The following is a 12,710-nucleotide window of genomic DNA, read 5'->3' as shown; positions in this document are numbered from 1 at the left end:
TTAGAATTTGCGGTGATGTATTGTAAAGATTACTTCTCAATTCCACGTCATAGAATGTTACATGCCTCGCCGCATTTTCAAGTAAAATTAAATTCTGCAAATAGATAATAAGAACATGTAAACCCTCTGACCTTTGTCCAAGCGTATTTTCCAACATAAAGATTTCAATAAACAGCAACTACGGACTAAAAACAATTTCCCGTGATAAACTTATGCAAAGGATACTGCTTTCTTGCATCCTTACCACAGCAATGGAAGGTTTTGTAATAATACTGGAAGTTCCTTCCACATTGAGTATGTTTTGTAATCAATACTGGAAACACATTATGGCCGTCTTGGCACAAACTTTAAATAAAATTTTCTTCCCCATTTCCAAGAGGATTTGTGTAGATAAAATTTTAACTATTTCCTTTAGAAACTATTCACGAGGAGTTTCAACGAGGTTACAAAAGAGGAAAGCAAATGACTGGTAACCATCCTCGAAGTACTGCAAAATATAACTTAAAAATTGCTTGAAATTTCAAATTCTCTACTTTTGTTGAGACATCTTTAAAGACGTCTGTTGAAAATTATCAGGAGAACTGTAGAAAATACAGTATCAAATATTACATAATTTACAGAGGAAGTTGTGTTATAATTAACACACATTAGTCAAATATGGAAGAACAATGAGCTAACTCTTAGTTAGTCAAATATGGAAAGAACATTGAACTATCTCTTAGATATGCCAATAATATCAACCAGTTTTACATAATTTACTGTACATTTTACCATTGCAGCCTCCATCTTGAGACTTATTGTACATCTGCTTAACAAAGTTCACGAATGATTTCCAATTATCAGTCCTGAACAGTGCCTCCCTCATTCGGAAATACGTAAAGGCTCTCACATCTTGAGGACGATTGTAAGCATTTCTCACAATTTGAGAGAAAGCCTCCTAGAGTACCATGTCAAAAACTCAATACATCAGATTAGATGAATTGCAAATCAATCTAACGTGTTACCCAACAGTATAAAATGTCTGAATCTAAAGTCACGTCCAATTTAAGAGATTCCAACCAATCTCGTTATGGGCATAAAGCAAGTTACCTTATCAAAGCGTTCAATTGCATTTTCACCTGTTAAAGGTATATTTCCTCGCCTTGCAACTTCTCTCATCTGAGAAATGTAAAGTAATCAAATTTCAGCATTAAACAAGATAACGAAACGCCAGAAGAAATTAGACAAATAAGCTAATATTGCTCAGAAATACTAATTACAGAGGTAAACTGGACAGCCTTGAACAAATCACCGAACACATCTATTCAGAATCATTTAATCAGATTGATAAACAGCTAAGTCGGAGGAAAAGTGATCTCAAGTGAATAGACTCAGTGGTTTTAAAAAAGAAAACATGGAACATCTAGGCCAGATCAAAAAGACCCAAACAGTTTCAAGAAATAACTCAACTCTGCTTACCAACTTTTGGAAAGCAAACAATCATCAAGACTTTACACTAAAACCGACTGATGAAAATTTAAGTCTCCCTACAATAAGTTCTGAGAATTCTACACCTGCCCAGCTAAAATTTTAATCAACCTATAAACCCAAACATAGACACACAAGCTTCTTTCCTACCCTGGAAGCGCCTACAAAATTACCTGCTATTTAAAAAGAAATACATTTTAGAAATTTAAATTTGAAGTGTCACAACATTTTGGAGATTTAAGCACTAGCCAACCTTATGACAAGTAATCTCGAGACCCGTACCATTTTCAGAGACTGAAAATATATTTTCAAAGAGACAAGTAATCTCGAGACCCGTACCATTTTTATATGATTTGCAAGCATTTCTACAGACAGTAAGTACCACCCACTTAACGAAATCCACATATGTTTCTGAACACACACACCATAAATTCATTCTGTTTGAAACTGAAGCTGGAACATTTACCTGCCTAATGAGACCCTCCGGACTGCAGCAGCATATCTCTGGCTGTTCACTATCAAACATCTCCAGACAACTGGTAACACGTATGGAAACTAAATCTGATAAGCTAAGTATGAGAACAAGGAATATAATATGCAGCATGTGAAGAGCTTACCGGTAATATGATTGGCCATTTATAAATAGTTTTCTTCAATGAATATAACAAATCAGATTTTCCAAGTTCTAAATCCGATAATCCAATGTGGAGGATGTTAAGAGTTTAGAAGTGCTTTATAATTGGTCATTTATAAGTAGTTTTTTCAATGACTAACACATTAGAGATTCCATGTTAGGCTTTTCTAAATGTCTAGTCACTTACGGAACATTTAAAGCTGCGCCATGTCTTGCAAAGACTGCAGCGATTGAATCATACCCATCTCTATAGGAAGTGTTATAGTACCCAGCAGTAAGTTCTGCTGCATGAGACTCTGTGTCATACCACCAATGTATTCCCGCAACTTTTGCAACTAATAGGACAGCATCTGGCCGATCTTGTTGGCATGTCTTTAACACTTTGACAGCTTTACTAAGGATATGATCAGCATGCTCAATAAGCTTCCCACTGTACCACTCCTGCAAAAAGCTAAAGCCAAGCTTTCTTATTGTTTCTTACATCCACTCAATAAACTAAAGACGTGGTCTACTGTCATCTGCAGATATTTTAGCACATAAATGAAACTAAAATATGGCAACAACATTTTCATATTAAGTTCCTCTCATTTTTGGATTAAGTGCTGCCAATGTTTTTCATCATTTCTCCCTAGCAAGAGCACAATAGAGCTGTACACATATAAAGAAATAAATTGCAGAAATGCACATTATTCAAAAGTAGAACCGCATATACCAGGAAGAAACGGCCATAATCTGATAAAAAGGTGCCCTGCCCTTCCTTGAAAAAGGGTTCCCCAAAAGGAAAACTGTTGTAACTACCAGCATCTTGTGGCCCGGCATATCCCCATTCTGGCTTCCCTGCCTGAAATGCAGCTTGCTTCAAGTCTGCCATCCTGTCCAGACAACCATGAAGGCACTTATAGATGATATAAGAAAAAGAAATGCACAAAATCATGGAAGTGCTATTTACATGGGGGATAGAAAACTTGTATAAAATGATTCGTCTATTGTGGTAGAAGAATGTCCTTACATGTATTTATCATAGCACTGGAATTCTCCAATACCAGGGAACTTCCATCTCCCATCAGAAAAAGGATGGGCAGGGTACCTGCATGCAAAAGCAAAAGAGTTTGATACCTGCATGCTAGATTTGATTTAAAGAAAGCAAAAAGCATATAGAGATATCTGAGCAGCATCCATCTGTTCCTCCAGTTGCCAAGAGTATAAAACAAATAGACTAGAGAATGGGGAATTTTCTACATTTGATTTAATGCATCAAAATCCTCAATGGTATAGATAGATAAAGTAGGAACTCTTTGAAGTTCCACTGCAACTTTACTTCTGATGCTATTTACTGGAATTTAATTTATCAGACAAAATGTTACATGCCAGTTTCAACAAAAACCCATAACTATCCTTACTTCCTTTAGTGGCAAGGATGCCAGTGGGTGATAGGACAAGAGAAACAAGCCTCTTGGAGAGGTGCAACAATCTTATACATTGAGATTGGGTTGCACACATGCTCTGAAGCATTTGTGTGCTAACTTTAGGAGCAAATTTGCTGTAATAGTTTGTTGATCCAAAATTATAATTCTATTTTCACTAGTTGTAAGTTGAAATTCTAATATTAGGTTAGACAATTTTTTGTACTAGGATTATCTATTCCAGGAGGACCTACATCCCAAAGAGGAAAAATGCATGCATGTGCAAAATTCTCCAATTGGTGCACACTAATCCTGGCACCATTATCCATGCAAGCATGGGCACACTTAACCATTTTTAGAGGGTTTCTTTTCATAAAATTGGATGCCCATTTAACTTACTTAGCCTATTATTCATTTATAAAAGAATCTCGTGGAGTACTACATATGAAATGAATGAGTGAATTAAAGGTTTGAGCTCTTACATTGTAATTCATATTTCTAAATTATAAAAGAAATATGTGGTTGAGAATTCATATCTGTACATGCTATTAGTGCTTTCAATTTCTCCATATATGTAGATCTAGTTTTCATATTATACTATTTTCATAGGAGTTCAATCCTTTCAATTTCCTATTAGTTAGGGATCCAATTCATGGATGCTTATATGTTTACCATCTACCAATCACACATATGTATATAGTGTGTTGAAGGTATAAAATCTAAACAACAAACAATGCTAATGAGGCCCTAACAAAATATCAAGCCACTCAAATCTTGGCAAGCAAAAGATGCAAAATAAGAAAATAATAATAGTCAGTTTGGATATGAAAGATAAAGTGATTTCAAGGAGGTTAAAGGTTGGACAAGATTTGAATATGTAAGAGCTACAATTTTAGGGATCGCCAAATATCAAAGATCAAACCCAACTTCAAGGGACTAATATGAAAACAATGCAAAGAAATCTTAATTAGAACAAAACAAAGTATGTGTTGGAAGTAAATACTGAGGGTGGGGAAGGCGCGAATCAATATTTCGTTATTTTTAACAATTTTTAGCTTTTAAATCATTTGATGGACATTTTTTTCTTGTAAATATTTTGTAAACTTCTTCATACAAAATTGAAAATAAGCACCAACTAGGGCAAAGGCCCCAACAGGCAGGTACACCCCAAAAGAAGGATTTGCAGCGATCATGGAGGCTCGGCTTTTGGGGGAGGGATGTTGGTGGTGGTGTCATTTATGGAGATTAAAAGCCCCACACAAGTCTCGGCTTTTCATGTGGTGCATCCTCTCAAATAAAGTCACTACAGAAGCAAATTTAAACAAGCGTATGGTGCAGGGTCCCTCCAGATGCTGTCTCTGTAAAGCGGAAGCAGAGGATACGAACCACCTATTTCTTCATTGCCCAGATTCGGCCAAGGTTTGGTCTTTCATTACAGCAGCTCTCAACTTAGATTAAAAAATGGGAAGGCCAAAACATTGGCGATGCCTGGCATCGGTGGTGGATGGCTGCTGCCTCCCAGAAAGTCAGAAATCTGCCTCTGATCGTTTGCTGGGGTATATGGCTGTTTAGGAACCACCTAATATTTTTTGAGACATCGATTCAGTGGGCAGTCACTTGTAACCACATGCTGGCTATTTACAACCTGATTCCTAAGGATTCGGTTCGACACAGTATTAGGGTCATCAGTCCTGAAGTTATAGACAAAAGTTTTCCGCGGGCTTATTTCGATGACTCGGCGCAAGCGGAAAGCTGTTGGGAGGGGGGGGGCGCAGTTCTTCATGTTAATGATTCTGTTTGTTTCAAAATTAAAGTGGGTTTAGGAAGAGGCACAAACAACTTTGCGGAGTTAAACAGCCTAAGACACCTCCTCCCACAGGATTCAGATTTTTGGGGACTCAAAGCTTATCATAAATTGGATCAATGGTGTTTATCACTGTCACTTGCACACACTCAGGGACTCACTGGAGGATTCTTTATCTTTAAAATCACAGTTTGATTTTATTGTCTGCTCTCATATATACAGGGAAAGGAATGAAGTCGCTGATTTTCTATCCAAAGAGGCCGTGCAGTTGAACAGAGGTCATTGGTTGATTCAGGAGTTCAGGGATGGGGCTTTCTTCCAGTTTTTTCATTGCCCTTTCATTGAAGGGGAGGAAAACCTCTCGGAATGATCTTGAGGATCATTCTTTTTTGCTTTTTGCAGTTTTAGTTTATGATCTGGACTCATATTGGGCTATATGGTTTTTACAGTTTAAGTTTTTTGTTATGATCAGGCTGATATCTGTAAATAGTGTATATGAACATGGACTGATCTGTTTGTTAGTGAATGCATCTCACTCCTGCTGGATTTTCAACATGTAATTTTCTTAATTTATTTAATGAAAATTACGCTTTTTCCCTGGGAAAAAAAAAGCAAGCACCAACCTACAGGAGACTTCAGTCCCCTAGCTGGGCACCAACTCAACAACTTTTACGGGAGTCCCACGTCCACTCAGCAAAAATCTTTATACAAGAAACACTTATACAATTTTTTTTCTTGTAAATATTTTGTAAACTTCTTCATACAAAGTAAGCACCAACTTACAACTTTTATAAGCACCAACCTATAGGAGATTTCAATCCCCTAGCTGGGCACCAACTCAACAACTTTTACAGGAGTCCCTAGACCCCTCAGCTGAGAACCAACTCAGCAATTTGTAAGCCCAACCTACAACTTCTCTTGGTTCGCACAAATTGCCTTTCTTCAGTGGATTTGTCACCTAACCATGCCACCCTTAGGTTTGCACCTTCAATCTTGATAACAGCCACCTGTCTTGCTCCTTTGTCTTGTCCTAGTCCTTGGCTCTGTCATCAGTCTTTCCTCATTTTTCCTTCTTGTTCTTAACCTACTTTTCTTGGCCTATTGCAGCACCAGTTTTCACCCCTTGGTTCAAATTATTGTTCCTTAATCTACTGAACCAATGGTGATAAACTTGATCTGCTGACAGCACACTGTTTATACCTTGCCCACAAACATTCTTCAAATCCTACATCTTGAGGTGTCACAAATTCTCACAACTAACTATCTTTCAGGGCTCTCCTAGTCCCTCATTGCCTTGCAACCTCTGTACAATCAAGGGCCTACTCCTAGCTGTAGTCCAACTCTATTCACAGTGCTTGACCCTACTCTTCTTGGTCCTCAAACACCTTCTTTGTCCAAGAATATCTCAGCCTTAACACTAACTCATATGCGTAAAAAATTGTCCACAACATGCCTACAAAACTATCACAAATATGCAATATTCAGTGGTTTAGGGCTTGGCCTACTAAACAAGTCCGCTGTTCGTTCTGACAGGGGTTACCAGCCAGCCCTTTACAGAGATTCAGCCTAGTTCAAAACAAGTGTAAAATCTGCCCAAAATATCATCTGTTCAAGTACAAAATCTTGGCCTCCACCTCAGTCTGCAATCCAACCTGTCCACGCCTTGCAATTAGGGTAATTCGGGCCTGCAACAAGGGTTGATTTCAAGCTTGTTGAGGGCTGTAACTCGGCCTGGTTTTGGGCCTATTCAGGTCTGCAATTCAACCTGATTTCAAGCTTGCAACTCCCTCTCAAAACTAGTCTGAAACCTATCCCAAAAAAATAGTGTAAAATAGAGTATCCTACAACCTTTATACATCTCTGTTGTCACTTCTTTACAGGCATGCAACCTTGATAAAAGAAAGCTTGGCCACTTCCAAAATCCACAAGAGTAAGAAGAAATAAAACCACAAAAGAAACACTTTACCTCTGGAGTCTACAATCCTCCCTGTCTCAACTCAGCAATCTTCTTCTACAGCTCGATCTCGTCTCCCTTCAGTTCGGCTCTATTCTCCTAGCTCAGCCCTTTCCCTCCACTCTGATCATCTGGTTACTGCAGAGTTTATTCCTTGCACAGAACCCGAGTTACTTGCCTCAAATGAGCCACACGAGTGGCATATTTAAATTTTATACTAGGCTATGGGGGTCAAAGGGCCAACTTGTCACCACAAAAATTGGAATCGGTTAGGCGTTATGATAGGGCTGACTTGAGGCCGACTTTAGTTGACCCATGTATATAATTAAAAAAATTCATTTCTTCAACTGTGAAGAGTTAGGAGGTGTGCCACCTATCACGAAAAAGGTCTCGAAAATTCCCCTCATCAAGATTGTCTTTGACATCAATAACAACCATTTTCAACAATATGGGTAGTTTGATATGGAATCAAGATAAGCTAATTCCAAGGTTGAATGAGGGGACAAGAGATTTGGATATGTAAGAACACCAATTTAGTGGCAATCAAAAGGCCACTATTGAACTTGATCATATGACCATGATATGTATATAGCAGTGTTGCGGGGGCCCCCCCCCCCCCTCGCTCCCGCTCCCGATCCGCGCTCCGGGCGGGAGCGACTCGGGAGCGGGTCGGGAGCGCGCTCCCGAAATCGCTCCCGAAAAGGGAGCGATTTCGGGAGCGCGCTCCCTAAAAAAAAATTCGCTCCCTGCCTTTTCGGGAGCGTTTTGCCTTTTCTGCATTTTTTTTTTGTAGTAATGTTCGAAATGCAATTTTTTTTGAAAGAAACAAATAGTTTTTGAGTGGGGCAACTTAATGATCAAGTCTAGGCCCTAGTATTGATATGCTATTCATGGTAATGTTAAATTCTTAAAGTAAAAGTGACATTTTCTTTAATTTTCATTTTCATCCTTTTACTTAAATTTTTAACATTACCATGAAATGACTCAGGATGTTTGAGAGTGATTTCGTCCTCATTGGATTTCATATGGAGAAAGTAGAATTTTAGATTTCATTCAAAATCCAGCAGACTTATCAGTTTTTCAGGATTTCAGGATTGGGGGATTGCAATGTTTCCATTGAATTTTGTCATGTATTAGGGTATGGAACTCATATTTAATCAAGAGTACCAATCCCTCTATGTACCTTGATGTTAGTGACATTGGTTGTCGAACTCCTCTATCATGACCCTTCTAAAAATGTACGCATCACTCAAACAAAATCTTGACTTGACATGCTATGCTTTTTCTATCTTATGTTAATGCTTAGAGGGTGATATTAATGACAAAGATCCCTATACAGATACAAAGGTAATGACAAAGATACCTCTGGATATTAATGCTTGGAGGGTGATATTAATGACAAAGATCCTGATTTTGCAACAAGACTAAAAAATTAGACATTTCTCGTGGTGGCAAGAGGCCCAAGCATAAGAAATAGATAATAGATTTACTTCTCTTTTCTAGTTTCTAGTAGCTTTTATAACTATTGACTCTTTCATATTTATTATGATATTTTTTTAAACAATATATGACAATTTAAGTTTGAAGTTGGCAATTATAACTCATTAGTAATGAATTATGAATATGATGCTTCATGAAAGTTGAAAGTTGTTTCATTTCATTTCATTTTATAACATTTCATTTCATGTTAGATATTATTTGTTGTAATGGTTACACTTAGCTTACAAGTACAACTTTGGTGATCAATGATGATAAATGTTATATATTGAATTTTAAAAGCTTGAAACTTTAAGATTGATGAATCATGAGACTCAATATGTTGTATGTTACTATGTTACTAACTTGCGGACGTGGTTGATGAAGATTATAACTTCTAGATGATTGTTGTTATATGGTTCAATCTATGCTTTTTTATGTTTTTTATATCTAATTCATCATTCTACATGTTTTTGTTGACATATATGTATCAAAAATTAAAAAATATAAAAATATATATATTTTTAAAAAATCGCTCCGGGATTCGCTCCCAAACCGGGAGCTTCTGAAAATGGTCGCTCCCGCTCCCGATTCCGCTCCCGCTCCCCGCTCCCGCTCCCGCTCCCAAGTAACATGGGTATATAGTGACCTATCATCAAAAGGTTTTTCAAAGAAAACCCCCATGGGAAATGTTACCTCAAAAGCAAGAAGGCATAGTGCAAAGTGTCACTAGGCAACCTAGGTATTATGACAACAATGAGATCAGCCACCATTGTCACCCTAGTGGCCTCGCTCTAATTGTTCAATGGTTAGATGTTATCTCCACAACGGAGGCTTCCCTAGCAATAATTAGAGGTTTAGAGGACTAGGGTTGCAAGCCAAATGACTCTTTAACGCCCCAATCGCTTCTATTTGATTGCACTGTGGTTAGATGTTATCCCCACAAGGGAGGTTTCCCTGCCAAGACCTAGAGGCTAGATGACTAGGGTTCCAAGTCAAATTACTCTATACATAACTTGCAGACAAATCACCTAGAAATGTCTTCAATAGAGGGCTCAAGGGTGATTACAGTCTAATGGTCATGGGAGAAGGTATCGACAAAGCCCTGAAAGCTTGAATAAGAGTTACAAATGTTCAATTACACTTTCCACCAACCCCAACAAAATAAAGGAAAGTTTGATAAGCTAGAGTTTTATGGTATGCCAATTTACAGCATGCAAAAGAATATAATAACAAAGGAATATCCTATAAATGATGAAATCAACAAAGGACCAAATACTATTAAAGAGGTAAGCAAGGGATTGGTCAATTTTAAGTTTTTAATGGTTAAAAAACCATAGAACAGCAATAAATATCTAGATGTCAGCCCCAAATTGGGGCCAAATTAGGGGCGAAAGCATGCAATTAATGCTAGACTTTGCCTTCTAAATTTATTGAATGCAATTCCTACCAATAAAACAATAACATAATGTAAATTTGCTATACAATGCAAATTTACACCAAACTCTAACCCTATTTACCAAGAATCAAGGAAAAGAGAAATTTTAAAAAGTGTCCCATAACTAGACTAGTGCCTCTATTCAATTGCGCAATGAAGTCAATTAAGGGCGACATCAAAGAGCGGAGGACTTGCATAGAGAGGGTCAAATCCTAATTTGCTTCTCTTAGAAACCTAACAACTTCTTTCATTGGAGATTCAAGGTCAAAGAATGGATTCTTGAATGGTAAATTTCGCATAATCGTATAGAAACAAGACTTCATAAAAAATATTGCACTTTTTAATATGGCACAAGATAAATCCTAATTTAAGAAAATAGCATGCAAAATGGAAGAAGAAAGCATTAAACTTACACAATTTAAGAAAGAATCACTTCAACAATCCATAAGATGGTCTCCCCAAGCAAAATATCCTCCCTAAGACAATCTGCACCACTATTCATCCCTTGTGTTCAAGAGAAAAAGAAACAAGAGCTAGTGCACACTCACTCAAGAGAAGAGAAATGAATTTGTGTGATGATGACCCAATGAAAATTACTTCCCTATATTTATATGAGGCCAACCAAGTCATTTTGCATTGATTTACAATGAAAAATCCCTCAAAGTTTGCTTGAAGCATTCAACTAGGCTTATGGGCCACAAGCCAACCTAAAGATAGCTTTACAAATGATAAACCATAATAAAAATGTCATAAAACCTCCAAAAATGTGGGAGGAAATGCTCTCCACCATGATGTCACATCCTCCAAAAATGGGCATCTCCATCAAGCAAATTATAAAGTGGGTCCAAAAGTCCTCATCACTCCAAGGGATATCATCAAACTGCATGCGTACATCTACGAGTAACATCTCCTCCACCAAGATGTCATCATCAAGAAGGATTATGTCACCCTCCTACAACATGCATGGGTGACGTGGTAGCCCTAGGATTAAGTGTCAGTATCAAAATAGGGTGTGCTAACCCTCCCAAACTATCAAGTGGTCTCCATCATCATCTGGGCTCTAGAATAGGGCAACATCCATCAAGGGATTTCAAGGCCAACTTGGTGGCGTCTTGGGTCCATCTAGGCACATCATCAATCAAGTAAACACCTTGTCTTCTTGGCTCAATGTTTCAGCATTTGGAGGTGTGGGAATGAGCATACAACCATGTGAAGGCTCCTCAAACCCCAACACTCATTTCATGAAGGGGAGCGTTGTAGCTACAGTGACATGTGTGCTCTCAAAGTTAGGCTACACATCCTCTTCACTGGTGTCAAACCATCTCTCAAGGGATCTATGTAGTATATATAGTGAACCACATGAAACACATCCTCGAGATCAAGTGAGATCAACATGATTAGGTGCAAAAATCATTAAAGCATCATAGTGGACCATATTCAATGTTAGTGTCACGAAAATACTTCACAAAAACCTTGCCTTCAAACGTCTTTCTAGCTGATGATTTGCACGGAAGTTACCACACTTAGGGATGATCATGAAATTATCCCTAATAGGTGCTTGTAGCCTCTACGAAGATGGACATTTCACAGGTAGGCCCACCAATTCATAGATGCATGTTATAAGTGTGATCATGGAATGGGAAAGACTTGAAGGAAGATGGACATAGCCACGGTACCAGTTGAAGGAGGGTCCAATATCTTGAGTATAATGATGATAAGAGGAAGCAATCGTGGAGTCATGAGTTACCCCTTTCCTCGGCCTATAATTTCCACCCCTCTGTTCTGCCTTTTACTTTAATTATTTGTCTTTCTTTTTTGCATAGCTTAGGTGACCTAGCTTGCTTTATGCTTTAAGGATGTAGCAATTTATCATTCACTGAAGATGGGACATTCATAAGTTCCTTTAACTAGATAGAGTATGGAATGCTCAGTAATTGGGTGATGGCTAATGAGGGGGGTAGATTTCATGCTAAGCCTTTTCCAACATGCTTATACAATGTCCTAGCCATCTTTTGCATTTTTCATTTTATTTCATTTGTGGCTTCATATTCTTTTATCTTTCTTTCAACCGCAACAACCTCTTAGAGAAAAAATTTCAAACTTGCCTTAGGGATGATGATATAAGGTGTCAATCCCAGTGACCAATGACGAACAACCCAAAGAATGGAAGTGGATATAAGGGATAAATGGAAGGTGGTAAGTGCGAATTATCTTGGACACGTTCTATCAATCAATGCTTCCTATTAGTGTCACTCCTAATAGTGGAAGAAAAGGGGCCTTAGAGGAGGTCACATTGGACTAGGGGCAATTGACAATCTCCCCAATGAAGTATGGGAACAAGGGTACAATTAAGAGTGATCAATCATCCAGCATGGCATGCGATCCATGTTAGTGTGCCCAAAACATTAGATGAAAGCACGTGATTGCATAAATGGTCAATGTACTTAGATTATGAGAATTCGGAACTTCCACAGTTTTCATTGAGTTTTCAACGTTTCGAGTCAATACCATGACCCATCACTTTTTGATAGATG

The 12,710-nt window shown here is 38.0% G+C and overlaps 1 protein-coding gene across 3 annotated transcripts in view; it reads right to left on the bottom strand.

The window, feature by feature from the left end:
* Nucleotides 1-485: 485 nt before the first annotated feature.
* The window catches only part of LOC149181483 (inactive beta-amylase 4, chloroplastic-like), a 93,838-nt gene continuing 81,613 nt past the window's right edge, over nucleotides 486-12,710 (bottom strand). The window contains exons 5-10 of one of the 3 annotated variants that reach the window (XM_089416635.1): nucleotides 3,111-3,188; nucleotides 2,814-2,973; nucleotides 2,289-2,542; nucleotides 1,934-2,003; nucleotides 1,090-1,158; nucleotides 486-937 (exon numbers count right to left, since the gene is read on the bottom strand). In XM_089416635.1, coding sequence (XP_089272761.1) covers nucleotides 737-937; nucleotides 1,090-1,158; nucleotides 1,934-2,003; nucleotides 2,289-2,542; nucleotides 2,814-2,973; nucleotides 3,111-3,188 — 832 coding nt within the window. In that variant the 3' untranslated portion in view covers nucleotides 486-736. Of the gene's footprint in view, nucleotides 938-1,089; nucleotides 1,159-1,933; nucleotides 2,029-2,288; nucleotides 2,543-2,813; nucleotides 2,974-3,110; nucleotides 3,189-12,710 lie in introns of all 3 variants that reach the window. The other 2 variants (XR_016257013.1, XR_016257014.1) reach the window with 2 other exon arrangements.

This window comes from Pinus tabuliformis, chromosome 3_2, assembly GCF_031772625.1.
Source record: "Pinus tabuliformis cultivar Carrire ecotype Pingquan chromosome 3_2, CPIR1, whole genome shotgun sequence".
Classification (NCBI taxonomy): Eukaryota; Viridiplantae; Streptophyta; class Pinopsida; order Pinales; family Pinaceae; genus Pinus; species Pinus tabuliformis.
Note: the sequence above shows the minus strand (reverse complement) of the source record. Positions and strands in the feature narration are given on the sequence as shown.